The 19,548-nt window shown below is 37.7% G+C and overlaps 1 protein-coding gene across 1 annotated transcript; it reads left to right on the top strand.

Moving 5' to 3' along the window:
• Nucleotides 1-687: 687 nt before the first annotated feature.
• On the top strand, nucleotides 688-14,420 carry ak7a (adenylate kinase 7a). The gene is made up of 18 exons (XM_017695635.2): nucleotides 688-772; nucleotides 853-1,020; nucleotides 4,180-4,288; nucleotides 4,366-4,460; nucleotides 5,141-5,251; nucleotides 5,354-5,437; nucleotides 6,950-7,038; nucleotides 7,124-7,214; nucleotides 7,806-7,883; nucleotides 8,025-8,174; nucleotides 8,724-8,852; nucleotides 9,068-9,173; nucleotides 9,721-9,849; nucleotides 9,962-10,024; nucleotides 11,129-11,326; nucleotides 11,704-11,924; nucleotides 13,897-14,055; nucleotides 14,162-14,420. The coding sequence occupies exons 1-18, from the start codon at nucleotides 695-697 to the stop codon at nucleotides 14,195-14,197; spliced, it is 2,094 nt and encodes a 697-aa protein (XP_017551124.1). The 5' UTR covers nucleotides 688-694; the 3' UTR covers nucleotides 14,198-14,420.
• The last annotated feature ends 5,128 nt before the right edge of the window (nucleotides 14,421-19,548 follow it).

The raw sequence follows: 19,548 nt of genomic DNA, 5'->3' as shown, positions 1-19,548 counted from the left end.
AAACAACATATTGTGCTACATATTGTGCATCTTGAAAATACCATGATACCAAGCATTGTGATGTTATATTTTTGGCATATTATCCACCCCTTGATGTAGCCATGTATCTCCATTGTAATTTCCAAACCTACACAGATCTTACATTAGATAGTGTTGTTAATGGAAAAAAGGTAGTACATTTGAGAAAGAAATGGGAAAAAAAATATTTCTTTGTGTACTTCCTCACAACGCCATCTGTGCACCTCTCTGCTATGATTTTTTTTATACATATATATATATATATATATATATATATATATATATATATATATATATATATATGTTTTATATATATATATATATATATATTTTTTTTTTTTTTTTTTTTTTTTAAACTGTCAAACAATACCGTAGACATCAAGTGTTGCATTCATAAGCCCTTTAAAGGGAGCCTTTAATGTATATTCAACTCTTCAGACGTCTGGTTCCTATCATCACCACTGTGAGCTATTCTGACTCAATACGTTTTTCTAGAACGGAGCATTTAACGACAAACGATTCTGAGTGGCGCTGTTTATATCTCAACTATCTAATTCTGTCCAAACTTTGAACATTTAGTTGAATTTCCCTTTTAAACTAATTCAATGAACGTCTGAGTTTGTTTAACTTAGCAACCGGACGGACGAGACCATTTCGCTTAGCAACGGGGGGAAACATGGCGAAGGAGTTTCAGCACTCTAAACGGATTTTCATCAACAATATAGATTCATACTCATCAAAATACATCGCTAAGGTAAGATATCATACAGTTTAGCTATTAAACACAGGGCTAGGTGCCGTTTGGGTGATTATTCTTTTCGCTGTGTTTGTCAGTATCTCTCCACCTGCGCTGTCGGTGGGTCTCTGGAGGAGGATGAAGGAGAGGAAGAGAATAAAGTTTCCAGGAAAGATGAAAACGTAGAAGACGACCGGTTTCAAATCGTTGGAACCGTTAGAAATGAAAACGAGAAAGTGAAAAGCTTTGCGCTTGAAGAATACTCGGTAAGGTTTTCTTTTCGTTTGTTTGGGTGTTTTTTTAATCCCTTTCGCAGGAAAGGGGATCCCCCCCCCTCTGGTAACCCTGTGAGCAGGAGTGCTCCATCGACTCTTGGTTGCGGGATCATTCAGAGCGGTTTGATGTGAGATGCTCCGCTCTAGAGAAACCTGCTGAGTCACAGTTGTTAACAGTGGTGGTGATAGGAACCAGTGGTTCACAGTAACTAAGTAAATGTAATTTGTTACTGTACTAAAGTACTTTTTTCGTGTATCTGTACTTTACTTAAGTTTTTCCATTTTGGGCCACTTTTTACTTTCACTCCACTACATTTCAGAGTCTAATATTTGACTTTTTACTCCTACATTTTGAGAAATCTGTCGTTCCTTTTGTTTTTGTGTGTATAAAAACGTAACATGTCAAAACAAAAGAAGCGCAAAGCCAGAGCACCAATCAGGGCCCAGCGGTCACTTTGTTCTGAGCTGGTTTTGACCTGTTGGTCATACCGACTCAGTGCAGCACACGGTTCAACGTCAGCGCAGCAGCGTAAAACTTTGGGAGCACATGCGTCACCTAAATGATGAACTAACCTAACTTTGTGTAAATAGAGCACAATATAGAAATATGTCCACATATGCAGTCGTGACTGACACATTTCTTTTTTTCTGAATTTCTACACTTTCATTTTATAGTAAATTAGTTTGGGCTGGTTTATGTTTATGAACAGACGCCTACAGATCAACACAGTAAAGGAAACTTATTTGTGATTCTGAGTTTAAAGCCAGTTTTTATTCAACTTGTAACTAATTTACTAAGTAATCTTAAACTGAAACTTTGCTTGTGTGTAAAAAGTGATTTCAGAGCCACTCGGTTCTCCCTGATGGAAACTGTTTACCTTCAGTGTTTTGTGCTTCTGATCATTTTAATAGACGTCAGCGTCACTAATTAATGACGTTCTATTAAAATACTGGTTTACCAAGAGAGACGCTGGAGGACTTTCACCTGAAATGAGTTCATGAAGCCAGTCTGGTTATAAAAATGATAACAGGACATCAGAGCCAGAATTACTCTTTTAGTACTTTTACTTTATACTTAAGTACATTTGAAGGTAAATACTTTAGTACTTTTACTCAAGTTGAGGTCTAGAGTAAGGACTTCTACTTTTACTGGAGTAATATTTTACCTTGGGTATCTCTACTTTAACTCAAGTACATGACTTTTGTACTTCATCCACCTCTGATAGGAACCAGACGTCCAGCTCTAAAAGCTCCCTCTCTGAAAGTTTTTACATGAAATGGTTATAAACATTCTGCCTAAAGCCTGAGACAGTTTTGTGATAGTTTTATGACAAAACTTATAATCCATTTATGGCAAAGGGATACATGTAAGGCAAAAAAGTCCCCAGAGAAAGTGTCCTTTTTCAGGTTTATGACTATTTTACCATTTTCAGCATCACGCATAAAACTCAGAAGACACATGTAGGTTCACTGTTGATTCTGGATAGTAAATAAAATTACTATTTTGGGGTGGTGGACATGACAACCCTGGTTCCTATCACCACCACTGTAAATGAATCTGAGTCTGTAAGTTTCTCTACAGTGAACCATTTAACACCAAACCACCTCAAGAACAGGATTATTTAGAAATTAGAAGCCACATTTATTCATATTCAGCATACATACAGCAACTACTGTTCAAAAGTTTTGAATCGCTTGCCATGTCTTATTTTATGTACACTTATAACTTATACATTTTGGATTTCATTGTGAAAAACTATTCACCAAATTTCTATTCTAGTATTCTAGTATTTCAAGAGTTCTGTGAACATGAAGTGAGTTGTGACGGGGAGCGAGGAGGCAGACGCATACGCTGAGATAAGCGAGATTTATTAGGGGCAAATCCAGGGTCCAATAATCGATGCCGAGTTCAGGATGGACAGACATAAGTGAAAACTAAAAAACAAACCACAAAGACAGTCCAAACAGAGTCAAGACAAACCAATACAAAGACCAGCAAAGACAAAGTGCAAACACAGAGCTCAAATACAACAGGGATAACGAGGGACAGGCGGACACCAGGTGGCAACAATCAGGGATGGAGTCATGAAATGAGGGGGCTGGACCAAAACAAACACACATGGGTAAACCAAAACAGCATGAACACATGGACTGGACTGGGAGGGGCCAATCGTGACATGATTAAAAAGATAAATAATATACTGTGATTATCTATTTACTTTTTATGTGCCAAAGTTATTTGCCTTGAAAGCGAGGAAATTGATCTGCTTTTTAGTCGTTGGCATTGCATTACTATATCCTTTTTTGGGTTTCATTTCATTATGTTACACTGGTGATAGCATTTGTCTTGGAAAGGCAAGGCGAGTTTATTTGTATAGGACCTTTCATACGCAGTGGAAAGTCAAACTGCTTCACACAAACACAGAAAATATGCATTAGATCATATTAAATAGTAAAGCTTATGACAGCCTGAGATCTATCACCTCAGAAAGGCATTTACAAATGTAGTTACAAAGAAAGTAAAGTGCTAAGATAAAAGACAATAAAATAGAAAATAAAACGAGGGATTGTAAGAAATTAAAATGCAATGCTAAACAAGGCACAAGACAACAAGAATGTCTCTAAACAGGACTGCATTCGGAGCATATCTGACTCTTCTGGGAGTTTGTTGCAGCAGTTGGCAGCGTAATGACAATGTTCCCTCACCTTGTTTCGTTCTGATTCTGGGCAGTGCTGACTGGTCACTAGTGATTGAAGATGCCGATTGTGTTTATATACTTCAAGCAGATCAGTGTATTTTGGTTCAAGGCCCAAGCACTACTACAACGAAAACGATCCAAAGAGGGAAGAAAAGAGCTGAACTTGAGTCCCTTTACTGATAGATGCTGGGTGCACAGCAAGTTCCACTGCAGTTCTCAGTTACACAGTACTTTAGTACATTTTTGAGCAACGTCTTTTGGCTATTTGAGTCATTATTCCAGAAAAAAGTGACATTGATTGTACCTGAGTGTGGGTTTAGGCTACCCACCTCTGGAGCAGCAGCATTAGTAGCATTTGTTGTCTTTGCTGACAAAAGCAAGTTCAGTGCTGCTGAGCTTAGGGTCCCACTTTACCTGAACTCACGCTGTCACTTCTTCTACATCCTTTTAGGCATTAAGCCGAGATGAGCTCCTACAGCGTCTGATGGAGTGTGATGTTATTGTGTATAACATCTCTGAGGATGCTGAAGTGACGGATGAAGCCACATGGGCCGTTTCAGGTAGCAGCTGCACACAAACACAGCCAAGTATGAGTGCCTTGGTCTGCTGTACTGAATATTTTATGTTTTCGTTGCAGCCCTCCACAGTGAAATGGAGCACTTTAGATCTCCCAAAATGTTCATTTTGGTGTCAACTGTGATGACGTGGGCGATGACTAAACCGGCTGATCCTGTGAGCGTTGTTCCTAGCACATCTTTCATTCATTACATATACATTTGTCAAAAAAATAGTCACTACAGATTGCAGTCTGCATTAGCTTATTGCTTTATACAAAGAAGAAATCCCAAAAATAAAGTAATATGCAAAAGATGTAGCACCCCCCCCCCCTTTTATGACATTTTAAAGGGAAAATAAGTTACACATTTATGCACATTTTAATGTACAATTAGTGTTTATCTGCTGAACGAACACACATACTTAATTATTTACTTACCTATTTACTACCTAACTTGCTTGCTTACTTGATCCTGAAAGGACATTGCAGTGTTACAGACATATTGTTCGTAAAGATGTATATATGTATATATATGTATATATACAGTTACATGTGTTCCTTGTAGAGGATGCGTTCACTCATTTTCACTTAGAAAATCAACTAAACCTACCTTAGTGATGTATTTTGATGAGAATGAAAACATATTTTCCTCATAAGGAAAGAAAGAAGAATAAAAAATAAAGAAAATACATGAATAAAGCACTAATAATAACACTATTTATTATCATTGTAAATATGGGATGTTCACATGAAATATCTTTCATATATTATAAGATCATGCACACCTTCAGCATCGCTCAAAAGTCTTCACATTTCATAATTCCACAGTATCAATGTTCATTACTTAATTTCTTAGGATGATCCTGAAGTTCCTCTGATAGAAGACGACTTCAGACGAAAAAGACCACATCCAAGCTTCAAAGAACAGGCCAGTGCGGAGAAACTCGTCTTGAAGTTGGGAAAGACGGTCAGAACACAGCTACTGCCACTCTTTATCTAATTTGTTAGTTCATTTTTAATAACACAATTTCACAATTTCTTTTTTACCCCAACCAACCTTCTCTTTCAGAAAAAGTCCAAGCTCTCCACTTACGTTGTGGCTGCAGGTCTGCAGTACGGGATGGGCGAGGGTGTTTTCCACTATTTCTTCAAGGTACTGCAATATTTTTAGCTCATTTTCTTTTCTTAGCAAATGTCCTCAGGGTTAGGCTTTACCTTTTTTCCCTGATTCTACTTAGGGAGATGTAGAAGATCCAGTCGATACAGCAGAACTATGCCAAACTTCAGACCACATACATCACAGGGTCCGCTTTTTTCTTTTAATACCAACACTGAGAGTAAAACCTAGACCCCTTTATTTTTCTTTAAAAACTAATATTTTAAATGGACTGGTTTTAACTGAAGCACTTCATGTAACTTGGCAGTCTAAAAGTATTATGCTCAAATTGCTCAAACAAATCTTACAAGAATGCATACACAGCCAACAAGTATGACTCAAAGTTTAATGCAAAAGTTTGAGCACCCCTGATCAAATGACATGTTTTGTTGAAAATAAAGCAACCCATCCTCTACAGAGAACAAACTTCTGCACAACTACTGTTTATTTGCTGAATTTAACATATTAGTAAAATATTCAACATATAATGTGTTATAAAAGGTGTGGCACATTTCATATTTTACCTTCTGTTTTGTTGTTAAACATTCATAAAGCATATAAATACAAATTGTGATAGCTTTTTCTCTAGAGGATGTTTTCACTTTTAAATTAGACCAGAGGTGTTCAAACTTTTCATCAACTGTAAACAAAACCTTTTTATAATGAAACTGTAATTAAAAAAATATGGAATTGTAGTATACTGACTACACTATGCTAACTTTATTGGGAATAGCATTGAGAGGCACAGACTAGCTGCCTATCTGGATTCAAGAGCCCTAAAATCTGAAGAACTAGTATGTAACCTTGGTGTACGAATGGACTCATAATTTTAGCAGTCACATTAAAGCAGTTAGTAAATCAGCATTTTATCATCTTAATAACATCAACAAGATCAGAGATTTTCTGAGTACAGCAAGAAACTCATCAGAATTGATTACTGTAATGGTCTCCTAACTGGACTCCCAAAAAGACAAACAGCTTCAGATGATTCCATATACAGCTGCCAGAGTTTCACTAGGAGTAAAAGAAGTGAACACATTGATTTTTAATTTAATGATTTTCTCTTTTAAATCAATTGTTTTAAACATGTTTTAATCATGATTTTAATTTCTATTCCCATTAAAATTTGCAAAGCACTTTGAATGACAACTGTGTATAAAAGGTACTATATAAATTAAACTTGCCTTGCCTTTTTATATTAATGTTAGCCTACTTGTGGCTACTTCCGTTTTGTTTATGTTATGTTGTGCTATTAATGAGTAATTAGTTAATAACTATTAATTGAGTAATTCTGTGAAATTTTAGGCTGGATTAGTTACAGGGTTAGATCAGATTTATTCCTTTTTCCTTCTGATATCTGATCAGCATTTTCTGTTGGTATCTGTCTCACACCAGTGCTATATATCAGATTGATGGCATCTATGTGACAGTAGTTGAAGCTGTTTGAACTGTAGTGATATAAATAAACATTGGCCTTTTTAATGGTTTCACTTTTTAACACTGTCTCAGGCATCCTGGCTTGGAGAGTTGAGCAGCGTCCCTGTTTTTGGGTCTGGCGCTAACATCACTCCTGCCATCCATGTCTACGATCTGGCTTGGTTAGTAAAACTGACACTGAGTTTATTTCAGGCAAGTCTTTTATTTGTTTTTATTCTAAATTGACTCTACAATCTATTTTTCCAGTATAGTACAAAACATCATCGATCACAAACCCAAAACACACTATTTCATTGCTGTGGACGACTCTAAGAATACACTTGAGGATATTGTGAAGGTAACAACTGCACATATGGTCTTCTTAAAGAACTCATTTAATGGAAAAGCTTTTTTTTTAGTTGATGTCATATATAAACGTTCCATGTATCATATCATGTTCAGTCTCCAGTCCACACAATTCATATGTCAAAACTAGGCTGCAAAAACAGACCATTTTGAATGTGGTATTTTTGTGATGTCACAAAAATGCCTATTTACATACAGCCTGCGGCAGTTTAGCCATACCTACTCACCTTGAAGTTATAAGGAGTTTTTTGGCATGGACTGCTTTTTGAGTGAGGAACAATACAATCAGTAATACAATTAATACAATCAATCAGAACAGATATTTACATATATTTTTACATATTATTTACATATATCAGTTTTAAAGGCACAGTAGCAAAAACAGGCTGTTTAAATTCTAACAAATAAAGAGAGCTTGAAATATGATGTAAAAATGAATAAATGTTTTTTTGGTAAGTAAAAGCACATATAAGTGTATGATAGCAATATCTATAAATTACAAAAAATGTAGAACATGGGACCTTCAAGTGAATAGCTTTAAAGTCTTTTGTGTCTAATTCATTTTGACTGCATTCTCCTCCAGGCCATTTCATATGTTCTGGGTCCTGAAGAGGTCAATAAAGTCTCCAGAGATGATGCACACCTCACTCAGGAACTCACAGTGAGCCTGTTTTGACATAGCAACACTTTGCTTATTAATTATTAGGCTTTCTGTAGGTTGTATGAACAAAGTATTACGCACATAAACATGGATTTGTAAAAATGAAACTATTTAATCAATTTGAATGATATATTTCCACAGCAAACTGATTTAGATCAGCTAAGCCTGAACCTCCGGATTGAACCCGTTTTGCTGAGAGACATGTTTAATCTGCGCTGGGTGTGTGAATCTGGAATCATAGAGAACATCGACAGTGTTGTGGAGGAGTACAAACAGACAAGACGGCTTCTGGTGAGTATGACCACATAAACTAGTGCAAAGTAGCAGTTTGACCACAACATCTTCACTAACAGTTAAGTAACAGTTGTACAGTGGCAACTGTATCGATCTGTAAGTGATGATTAGAATCAGTTACAAGTAGATGTCCCAATATTCAATTAAAAGCTACAGTCTCATGGAAACATTTGTGTGCCCCCCCTCAGATTACAGTTGTATGCAAAAGTTTGAACACCCCTGGTTAAATTTCATGTTTTGTTGGTGTTCTAATTAAAAATAAGTTAACATTTCCTCTACAGAGAACATCCTTTCTCAGATGTAAAACAGATTGTATTGTTTTTGTTGTCTGTGTCCCACAGCTGTGTCCCACAGCTGTGTCCCACAGCTCCTCCAGTCACATTTGGGTACTCAGTATTTTGAAAAATAACTATGACTTGTGACAGAATAATCCATTGGAACTGAGTCAGGGTGAAATGTGAGCTTTTATGGTGCATCATTTTCCAAGTTAATGTCTAATTTAAAAAATTAGTCAGTATTCATTGTTTTAACTTACTTTTTTTCTAGCCAATCAAGATCTGTCTCCTCGGCCCCCCAGCTGTTGGGAAGACTTCAGTGGCAGCACATCTGTGTAAACATTATAAACTCCATCATATTACAGTCAAGGAGGCCACAGAGGAAAAAATAAAACATCTGGTCAGTGTGATCCAAAATGCTTGGTCTAGCTTAAAACTATATACATTATTATCCATCCATCCATCCATCCATCCATCCATCCATCCATCCATTTTCTAAGCCGCTTCTCCCTCAGGGTTGCGGGGTACATTATTATTTGTATATTAAATATTAGATTAACTTGGTTCATGTTTTAAGGTAGTATATGGTTATATGTGTGTAATGTTTTATATTAGGAGGAAATGCTTCAGCAGAGTGATGGAGAGAACGAGAATGATGAAGCACTGAAGGAGGCCCAGGAGCTGCTGGACTCTCTGAAGGACAGTCTGTCTCAGAGAGGAGGTATGTTTTTCTTTCTGTTCTTTTAAGAATTTATTAAAGGGCTCTTGTCCAACATTTTTCTTATGTTTAATTTTTTCCATAGAGGTGCACTTATGACATTGATGTGGTTTTATTTGCCATAATTAATTTCAACATGACACATTCTACATTTTTTTAGCCTCTCTTTATCCCTTAGAATTAAACAGGATGTTTTTGTTACTGTGCCTTTAAGACCTGTATATGTAAACGAGTTCTGTTCTGATTGGCTGTCATGTTTTGTGCCTCATTCATGAAACACTCCAATGAATTTCAGTATGAATGGGTGGGGCAAAATAGGTGGATATATGTAAATGAGTTGGTTCTTTTGACATCATTGTTTTTGCAGCTTAGTTTCTAAGTATGGGCTGTATGGACTGGTTAGTGAATGGTGTTTTATAAAAGTTTGTCAGTGTTTTCATGTTACTTCAAACTCCTTTATTTTTTCGTGATATGTGCCTTTTAAAACTTTCAGACTTTGTACCATACATTTGCAAAGTGTGTTTGTTTGTATGCATCTGTGTTCATACAGACCAGCTGGATGATGAGAATGTTTTGCGAATCATCAGAGAGAAGCTCAACTCAAAACCTTGCAGAAATCAAGGGTTTGTTTTGGACGGCTACCCCATTACATACGAGCAAGCTAAAGAACTCTTCTTTGGTGAGCCACTCTAATATCACTTATAAGTTAGCATGAGAAAGCAGGAAAGGATTTCTCTAATATATTTTATAGATTTTCTTTCTTCATTTGTAACTTTTCAAATGTTTCTTAGATGAAGATATGGAAAAGGACCCCCGATCCAAACTGCTGCCACACAACAAAAAGATAATTCCAGGTAAATAAACCCAAACTGTCATGTAGCTTTAGTTGCTTGTAACCTACATGGAACTAATTGCTTTTTATGTGAAAAGTTTTGTGAAACATGATCAAATCAAATGTTTGATTTTACCAGACTGACGGACAAGAAAACAGAAAGACAGAAGGAACAGAAGGTGGTTTATTAGATGGTTGAAAATTAAATCCTGATTGACTTCATGCAGCTTTGGCAGTTCTTACTTTTACTTTTCAAAATCAGTTGGCTTAACTAACTGGCTAACCATAATCGCTGTTTAAAGGAAAACTCTACCAAATTTTCCAAAATTCTACGCAGTTAAATGGTTAAGGTCTAAACAAAGTCATTCCGAGTGGTTTGGTATGAAAGGCTTTGTTATAGAGAAAGTTGCTGAGTTAGAATTGTTCAGAGTGGTAGTGATAGGAACCAGACATCTGATGAGTTTAATGCCTCTAAAAGCTCCCTCACAGAAAGTTATTACATTAGATATAGGTTAGATATATGCTGCCTGATGTCTGATACATTGCCTTCTTTCATCACTCACATAACTACAGAACCTAGAAATTTAATTGCATGGTAGTTTTCCAATAATTCATAGTAATTACTGAACAGTACATTTTAGGATTAATAACTGAATAATACACCTGCAGTTCAAACTTTATAGGGGTTAAATATGGTCACCAAGTATTTTCCTTGATGATTTCAGAATCTTAGACTGATATTTGATTTTTGATATTTTTCATGTAAATATCCATTGATGGCAACTTCTAAACTTTTTATAAAATGTAGAAATTGGGAGTAAATCTGCATGAATTAGCATTGCAGTTCTGTTGGTGTTGGTTACAAATGTGGGTAAAAGAATGAAATTCAGATATTTTAGGGCAGTAGCCCAGCGTCAGCTAAACATTCTGCTCATCAAGAGTACTATAAGTACATCATCTAATGCCAGTTTGGAATATCAGCCTAAAAAGTATCACTGATATGATTCTGAAATCATTGTATATACACAGTTATTTTCTCCATTTGTGTAATGTTTTGTGTGATAATTCTGGGCTCTGTGTGCTTTAGCACTCTCACCAGCAGGTCTATTGGTCGTTTTCTCTGCAGAGTACATCTTCTCACTGGACGCCACTGATGAATTTCTGAAAGAGCGGGTCCGGAACCTCCCCCAGAGTGTAGCAGAGGAAATGCACTACACTCAGGATGAGTTTCTGCAGCGCCTCTCCACATTCAGGGAGGCAAACACAGAGGATGACACAGTGCTCAACTATTTTGATGAGCTAGAGATCCATCCAGAGCACATAGGTGAGTGTCAGTGTCTTTGCACGAAAATATTAGCTGTCTTACTCCAAGTATAATCAAGCCAAGACATGTTTGGTGCATGAAGTTTGCTTCTTTAGTTTTGCACTTGAACTCCATAGTAATGGACTCTTAGCGTTGTGCTAACCGGATGCCTAATTCATTGCACATTTGCCTCCAAACACATCAGTGATCTCAGATAGCATTGCTTATGTGGTTTCTGACACAGTATGACACACTGTTATTTATAAAAATGGACAAAACCATGTCATGAACCTAACACCACAGCTCTAACAGCTGTCTTGGAGCCAAGCATGTCCATACTTTTGTTTGCTTTATTTAAAGGAATTCTAATGCAAGCAGGGCTGGGTGTTCTTTTCCAGAGATCAGCAACATCGATGATACTGAGAACCGGGCTGTAATTGAGAAGATAATCGAGGTGGTGGGAGGGGCAATGAACTACGGCCCCACACAGAAGGAACAGGCAGAGGAAGAGAGAAAAAGAGCTGTGGAGAGACATCAGCAGCTTATTCAGGAGGCAGCAGAGATGGAGCTCATAGAGGCAGTGGAGAAGGCCAGAATGACTGTTGTACTGGAGGAATGGGTAAATCAGAGGCTAGAATGGTCAAAAATACTTCTCTTACCCAAACCTTTCTGGAATTCAACATGCAATTTTTTTAATGCAAAAGTTTTACTGGGGTTGAGGGTGGCATGGTGGTGCAGTGGGAAGTGACCGCTGGCTTCAGAACCCCTGTGATCCGTTAAAATAATCGGCTTAGACACTGTGCATGTGGCGATGGGTGAAAATTAATCGGCTTTGTCATTGGTCATTGGTCTGTATCATTTCATTTCAGTATGAGGCAAGTTATTTATATTTGGACAACATAGTGAAAGGAGCTCCCTAGTTCTTGTAAATTAAAAAATATTTAATGTAGTATGTAAGCTGCAAAAACAGCCTATTGGTGATGTCATGAAAAACAAAATGATTACATATATATATATATATATATATATATATATATATATATATATATATATATATTCTTATTCAGCCTGCACCAGTTTAGTCCCACTCATTAATGCTGATATTCTAAGGAATGTTTCCACCCAGATTGCTTGTTAGGACAGAGATCGTTTATATATGTGTTACTGTTAAAGGCATAGTGACAATGATAGCTTGTAGATTGTTGAGGATAAATCGCTATAAAATTATCATGCAAAAATGAATATTTTTGGTACATCAAACCACACAAACATTGAGTGCATTTACATGCAATGATCCAATCATAATCGCATTTCTGCAGTTGTCTGATTATTTAAAGGGTCATGGCAACAGCATGCTGTGATAGATCAGAGTGAGGTCTAGAAATTTCTCAGTGCATGTAAACCCTTGCCCAGATTTCTTTCGGATTTCTCAGTCTGCACACAAAAGATGGCAATACTAGAAATAAGTGGCAAGATGCAGCAAAACACTTTTTGAGTGACGCTGAAACCAAATACATGCTTAACAAAATGTGAGATTTAAATATTATTCATCTTTTATGTATATTCATACATTCAGGAAAAGTAGCATGATGTTTTTTTTTAAAGCCAGGGCATGAAGTTTAAGTTTTGCATTACATTTGTCACCTCTTATTCTGTGAATTTATTAGGCCGTTGCAAAGCAGAAACCTGATTATTGTCTGACTCATGCAGACCCAGAGTTTTCCCATTATCCGATTACTCAAGTGCATATAAAAGCAGATGACTGACAAAATCAGATTTTCTACAGTAATCAGATTATTAAGTGCATGGAAACACGCTCATATAACATGTGTAATGGAAAAAACAGTTTGAGTTTGTCCTGCAACCCCTTGTTTCGAGTTTCCAATAGTCTTTACCACACAGGAGAAGACAGATTCAGTGTCAGACTCACAGTTGGTTTCCAAGAATTCCAAAGAGAGTATTTGATGCCAAATGTCACCGGAAATTTATTATAAATAAATAGAAATACAAAATTAAATATCCAGTGGTAGCATGCAGTCGGGCGCACACTCACAAAGCCAACAAAAGAACATATGAACAAATTATCGAAACACTTAAATGTGGCTCATACAACATGTAAGTGGACCGAAGATAAAATACATGGAAAACATTCAAAGTGGGCTCCATAAAGAAAAAAATACATTTGCTTCTTCAGTTTTGCATTTCAGCTGTACAGCTGATATAGCTAACAGGTAATAGAAGTTTATAATGCATTACTTACTGCATTTTGAGGCAAATATCTTTATGTCGATTTATTGCTTGCTTAGTGCTTAATATTCGGCTAAAAGGTTCCATTACTAGTTAGCTTTATTATTAGCCTCATAGCTTTATTCACTGAGCTATTCCTTTGATTAACCATTCTCAAAAATGTAAATGCAGTCCTTTTGAATGCCACGGAGAATCTAGTTATTATCTAGCAATAAAGGCTAATTACACTTTAGGCACAGTAGAAGAATAAAGTCTTCTAAAAATATTACTTAACTTAGTTTTAGATGTGTTGTTTTATCATATGTATTACATACTGCAGTGGCTGAAGCTTTGTGTTCCTCCAGAACAAGAATGTGAAGGAGGTGAAGAAGCAGGAGCATGAGCTGCTAGAGACTCGCTCCATACCAATGAGGCACTACCTGATGAAGTACGTCATACCAACACTCACCCAGGGATTGCTGGAGTGCTGCAAGGTTAAACCTGAGGATCCTGTCGACTTTCTGGTACTTGTTTTATTTTTCCTTAATCTTTTCTCCTTTTCTCTTTGGCTTCCTTTGTTATTATTTATCTGTTGTTATACATTAATCTGTAAGTTTCCAACTGTTGCAGGCTGAATATTTTCTCAGGAACAGCTCAGAAGATTAGTCATCTGCTGTTGACCTGATCCAAAGTGGAAGAATGAAGAAAAGTTGTGTAGTTTGCAATCTCATACTGTTTTTTTTTCTCACTAGTTTATTTAATATGTTCTCATAATTGAAAATAAGGATATTGAGGCACTCAAAGTATGCACACTTCACTGTATTTTGCTCATCTGAAATGTGGCAATGCCAGTTTTACTGTGATAATAATAAACTAGACAAAAATTGTGCTCTTTGGTGGAAGTTTATTATTTATGCTTCTGAAAGTTCAGATGTTACAGATCTCAGTCCTCTCCTCACTCAATGTAAGTAAGTAAGTCAGTAAGAAAGGATAGCTACCAGAATAATGATTCTCAGATTTTAAAAAAATCAACTTGATTTTTATTTTTTTGATAATAAAGGAGAAATAAATTAGACTACCATTCAAGAACTTGGAATCAGTGTTTTAGTCTAAACCCAGTTTGTTTGCAGACAAGTGTCTTAAAATGATTCTAATATCTTTTTCCATACAACATAACAGATTTCAAATAATTGTTGTGTCCTTAAAAGCAATAAATAATAAAAAAAAACATTTGACATGTCCAAAATGTTGAATGGATTAAAATATTCTAAAATGACTGAGATTGATAAGAATGATAAATTACTGTCCATATTTCATTTATCATACTTCAAATGTCATACAGTATATTATTTAGCATTTAAGAAGAAATTAAATGCTAAATAATATACTGTATGACGTTTGAAGTATGATAAATGAAATATGGACAGTAATTATTATTTACTATTATTTCATATGGACAGTAAGTATTATTCAGTTATTTAATTCAATTCAATCAAGAATTATTCAATTATTATTATTATTGAAAACATCTAAAAGTGCTTTTTGGTGAATAGCTTGCAGTCATTAAATCCATCCATCCATCCATCCATTTTCTAAGCCGCTTCTCCGTCAGGGTCACGGGGGGTTCTGGAGCCTATCCCAGCAGTCATCGGGCGGAAGGCAGGATACACAGTGGACAGGTCACCAGTCCATCGCAGGGCAGACAGACAGACAAAGACAATCATTCACACACTCACACCTAGGGGCAATGTAGCACGTCCAATTGGCCTGACTGCATGTCTTTGGACTGTGGGAGGAAACCGGAGAACCTGGAGGAAACCCACGCAGACACGGGGAGAACATGCAAACTCCACACAGAGAGGACCCTGGTCACCCAGCCAGGGAATCGAACCCAGGCCCTCCTTGCTGTGAGGCGACAGCGCTACCCACCGAGCCGCCCGTCATTAAATCCAATTAGCCAGTCTAAATTGGCTAATTGGCCATCTTTATTGCTAGTTAGCTTAATGGCGGATATAATATGACATATGATATGACACTGCTCTGTGCACACACTTACAAAACTGTTTACACAGAATCATGTAGAGTCAAGTTGTTTTGAGTGAACTGATACATCTATCTTGCTTGTAGTTAAACACTTAGCTGTGATGACGAGACAAAAGTTGTGACACTGTGCAAAATATAAATAAAACATGCAATGATGTGCAAATCATTTAAACCCTATATTTCATTTCAATGTTTAAAATGAGAAATTTTACCTATTTTGAATTTGATGCCAACAAAAGGCTGGTAAAGTTGCGCAATGCTAAAAAAACAGCTGGTTGTTAATTGGCAACAGGTCAGTAACATGACTGGATATGAAAAAAGTCTTTCAGAAATCAAGACAGGGAGATACACACCGATCAGGAATAACATTATGACCACCTCCTTGTTTGTACACTCATTGTCCATTTTATCAGCTCCAGTGATCAGGTGGATCATTCTCAGCACTGCAGTAACACTGACGTGGTGGTGGTGTGTTAGTGTGTGTTATGCTAGTCTGAGTGGATCAGACACAGCAGTGCTGCTGGAGTTTTAAACACCTCAGTGTCTCTGCTGGACTGAGACTAGTCCACCAGCCAAAAATATCCAGCCAACAGCGTCCTGTGGGCAGCGTCCTGTGACCACTGATGAAAGACTAGAGGATGACCAATACAAACTCTGCTGCAGCAGAGGAGCTTTCATCTCTGACTTTACCTCTACAAGGAGGACTGACAAGGCAGGAGTGTCTAATGAAATGGACAGTAAGTGGACACAGTGTTTAAAACTCCAGCAGCACTGCTGATCCACTCAGATCAGCGCAACACACACTAACACACCACCACCACCACGTCAGTGTTACTGCAGTGTTGAGAATGATTCACCACCCAAATAGTACCTGCTCTGTGTGGGTCCGTGGGGGTTCTGACCACTGAAGAACAGGGTAAAAGGGGGTAACAAAGTATCAGAGAAACAGATGGACTACAGTCTGTAACTGTAGAACTATAAAGTGCAGCTATACAGTAAGTGGAGCTGATAAAATGGACAATGAGCACAGAAACAAGGAGGTGGTCATAATGTTATGCATGATCTTTGTATGTCTCCAGTTCAAATTTCTAATAATTTCCATGAGTGTTTTTCAGGGTTTTTCTTTTTCATTGTCTTTATTTTTTCATAGTTGGATTCTCTGATTACATTTGTGTGATGTTATGTTTTGAAAGCATTCTCTAACCTCTTTATCCCTCATTTAGTAAGCAGGCCAGGCTGAAGCACTCCTTATAAATTTAACATGAATGGGCGGAGCTATATGTAAATGCATTGTTTTTTATGACATCACAAACACAATCATTTTAAAATGGGCTGTTTTGTAGTTTAGTTTCCATATATGGATTTTACCAACTGGGGAGTGAATGTTTAACAGTCTTATAAAAAAAAAACAGTAAAGAAGATTATTTTTTCTGTTATATGAGTAACTAGTGAATTAAATCAGGCAAGTTTAGGCGGTCTAATTAAATGAAATTAAGAGGTGTACGCCAACCTACGTATATTGCTATGTATCAGTCAGTTACCAGTCAGTTAGACAGTAATTTTAATGCGTATACCTGCAATTAGTAAGAGAACTTAAGTTGGCTTGGTAATACTTTTCATAGCTACTACTTGGTAACATGGTACTACTTGGTAATACTAGCCACAGAGCAGATGCTGAAGCAACTGGAGTATTCCTTTTAGCCAGGATTGGTTTATTCACAAGTTGCACAACCATGAATTACATAGCATGCTTGTGCAATGAACTTGGGAATCCACCGCCCTTGGTTGAACCATTTGGTCATTTCTTCCTCACTCAGGTGTCCTAGTGAATGGATTTGAGTGGCTAAATGGGTCGGCAGGCTTTCAGGTGCCACTAAATGTGTTCCATGATGCCAAAGGCCGTTGGTGTGAACTTTTGCTCCATTTGTTCTCCAGCCTTGAATTTCTTATTTTGGAGCTTCACCTTGCTTCTGCTTGATGTCTTGAGGAAATGAGGATAAGAGGGTTTGTTGCCATTGCTGGGTTAGTTGTTGCACTGTTGCAAGGTCAGCAGAGGCTTCTTCTGTAGCCTCACAAAGTGACCTGCTTTTCTACAGTAATTGCACTTTTTCTCAGTCTTGGAGGCATCTTTGTGTTGCTAGACACCACACATTTGAGGTTGGAGGCCCTCGGTTTAGTATATTGGTCTTGCTCAATCTCTACTACCCATCTCACAAGGTCGGCATACTTTGTCTTGCTGTTGTTCCAATGTCTGCTTGTTTTTGAGTGCGATGTCCTCTCTCAGGCCACAGAGGAAGTAGCCCTTCAGTGGTGACATGTCTCCTCATCCAGGTGGTCTTTAGCACAGACTATGTTAGAGTACTCAAACAGGTTTTCCTGAATTTCTCATCGACTGCCACACTTTCTGTGGCGTTTTACTGACAGGAGGTAGTTTTGTTCCCGTTGATTTTTGCAGGCCTCTGAGATTGACAAACAGAATCTTTATACTGTCGTGTGGATGTAAGCGGTAGATGGCTCTCAGTCGTCTCAGCTCCTCCCATGCTGGAATGCTTGTAGACACCAGGTAGGTTTCTTGACCATTTGTAAATCTGTTCTGGTGTAGCACAGAAATTACAGAATCTGTCTTCATCAAGCATGTATTTGCATTTTCCTCTATAGCTTATCTTTGCTGCATCACTTTGGTCTGCCACTTTGATTAATGCTAATTGTTTAGGTCCTGCACCAGCCTTGGCATCTTTAAAATGTGCTGGGATTGAATGGCTGGCTTTGGCTCTTGAATCAACTCCTTCCGAATCCCTTGGAGTTGACTCTTCAGCCCGGTCCCTGCCGCTTCAGCCGCTAGATGGTGTTGTTCAGACACTGCACCTTCCAACTTGCTCAAAAAGTTTTTGCTTGACTGGAGAGACAAAGACAAATTTCAGCTCAGCTACTAATATCCAAATAAATAAATTATTTAAAACTGTAGACATACACTTTTCTACAAAAAATGAAAAGGATAGCATCACTTCCATCACATTTACACCTCACAAATGTACGTAGATTAATGTTTACTGCAATGTTTGGTTTCTTAAGCAGACCTAAGCAAGAACTATGTGTTCATTTCAGTGTAAAAAAATCTCCATTGTACATACTGTGTGGTCCATGACTAGGCTTTATCCCTTAAAAGTTTAAAAGTATTAAAGGGCCCTTTTCGTGGAAAATGTTCCTTGCTTTGTAAAGTTTTGAGGCTGTCGCTTGGCAATCAAAGCTTCAGCTCCCTCCACAATGTTTTCTATGGGGTTAAGGTCTGGAGACTGGCTAGGCCACCCCATGACCTTAATGTGCTTCTTCTTGCACCACTCCTTTGTTGCCTTGGCTGTATGTTTTGGGTCATTGTCATGCTGGAAGACCCATCCACGACCCATTTTCAGTGTCCTGGCGGAGGGAAGGAGGTTTTTATGATACATGGCCCCGTCCATCCTCCCATCGATGCGGTGAAGTTGTCTTGTGCCCTTAGCAGAGAAACTCCCCCAAAGCATAATGTTTCCACCTCCATGCTTGACGGTGGGGATGGTGTTCATGGGGTCATAGACAGCATTTCTTTTCCTCCAAACACGGCGAGTTGAGTTGATGCCAAAAAGCTCGATTTTGGTCTCATCTGACCAAGGCACCTTCTCCCAAGCACTCTCTGAATCATTCAGGTGTTCATTGGCAAACTTCAGACAGGCCTGCACATGTGCCTTCTTGAGCAGGGGGACCTTGCAGACACTGCAGGATTTTAAGCCATTACGGTGTAGACTGAGGTCAATTGATGGTCATTTTGTGTTTCTTCCATTTTCGAACAATTGCACCAACAGTTGTTTCCTTCTCACTCAGCTTCTTGCTTATGGTTTTGTAGGCCAGGTCTACAATCTTGTCCCTGACATCCTTAGACAGCTCTTTGGTCTTGCCCATGGTGGAAAGGTTGGAGTCTGATTGATTGATTGATTGATTGA

The sequence above is a fragment of the Pygocentrus nattereri genome, chromosome 4 (assembly GCF_015220715.1).
Source record: "Pygocentrus nattereri isolate fPygNat1 chromosome 4, fPygNat1.pri, whole genome shotgun sequence".
Taxonomy (NCBI): Eukaryota; Metazoa; Chordata; class Actinopteri; order Characiformes; family Serrasalmidae; genus Pygocentrus; species Pygocentrus nattereri.
This window is presented reverse-complemented; position numbering and strand designations above follow the sequence as displayed.

Excerpts from the sequence above, each read along its gene's own strand:
- ak7a (XM_017695635.2), top strand. The coding sequence starts at position 695 with ATGGCGAAGGAGTTTCAGCACTCTAAACGGATTTTCATCAACAATATA. Across the intron at positions 7,884-8,024 it reads ACCTCACTCAGGAACTCACA|CAAACTGATTTAGATCAGCT; the intron begins GTGAGCCTGTTT and ends ATATTTCCACAG. Across the intron at positions 8,853-9,067 it reads AGGAAAAAATAAAACATCTG|GAGGAAATGCTTCAGCAGAG; the intron begins GTCAGTGTGATC and ends GTTTTATATTAG.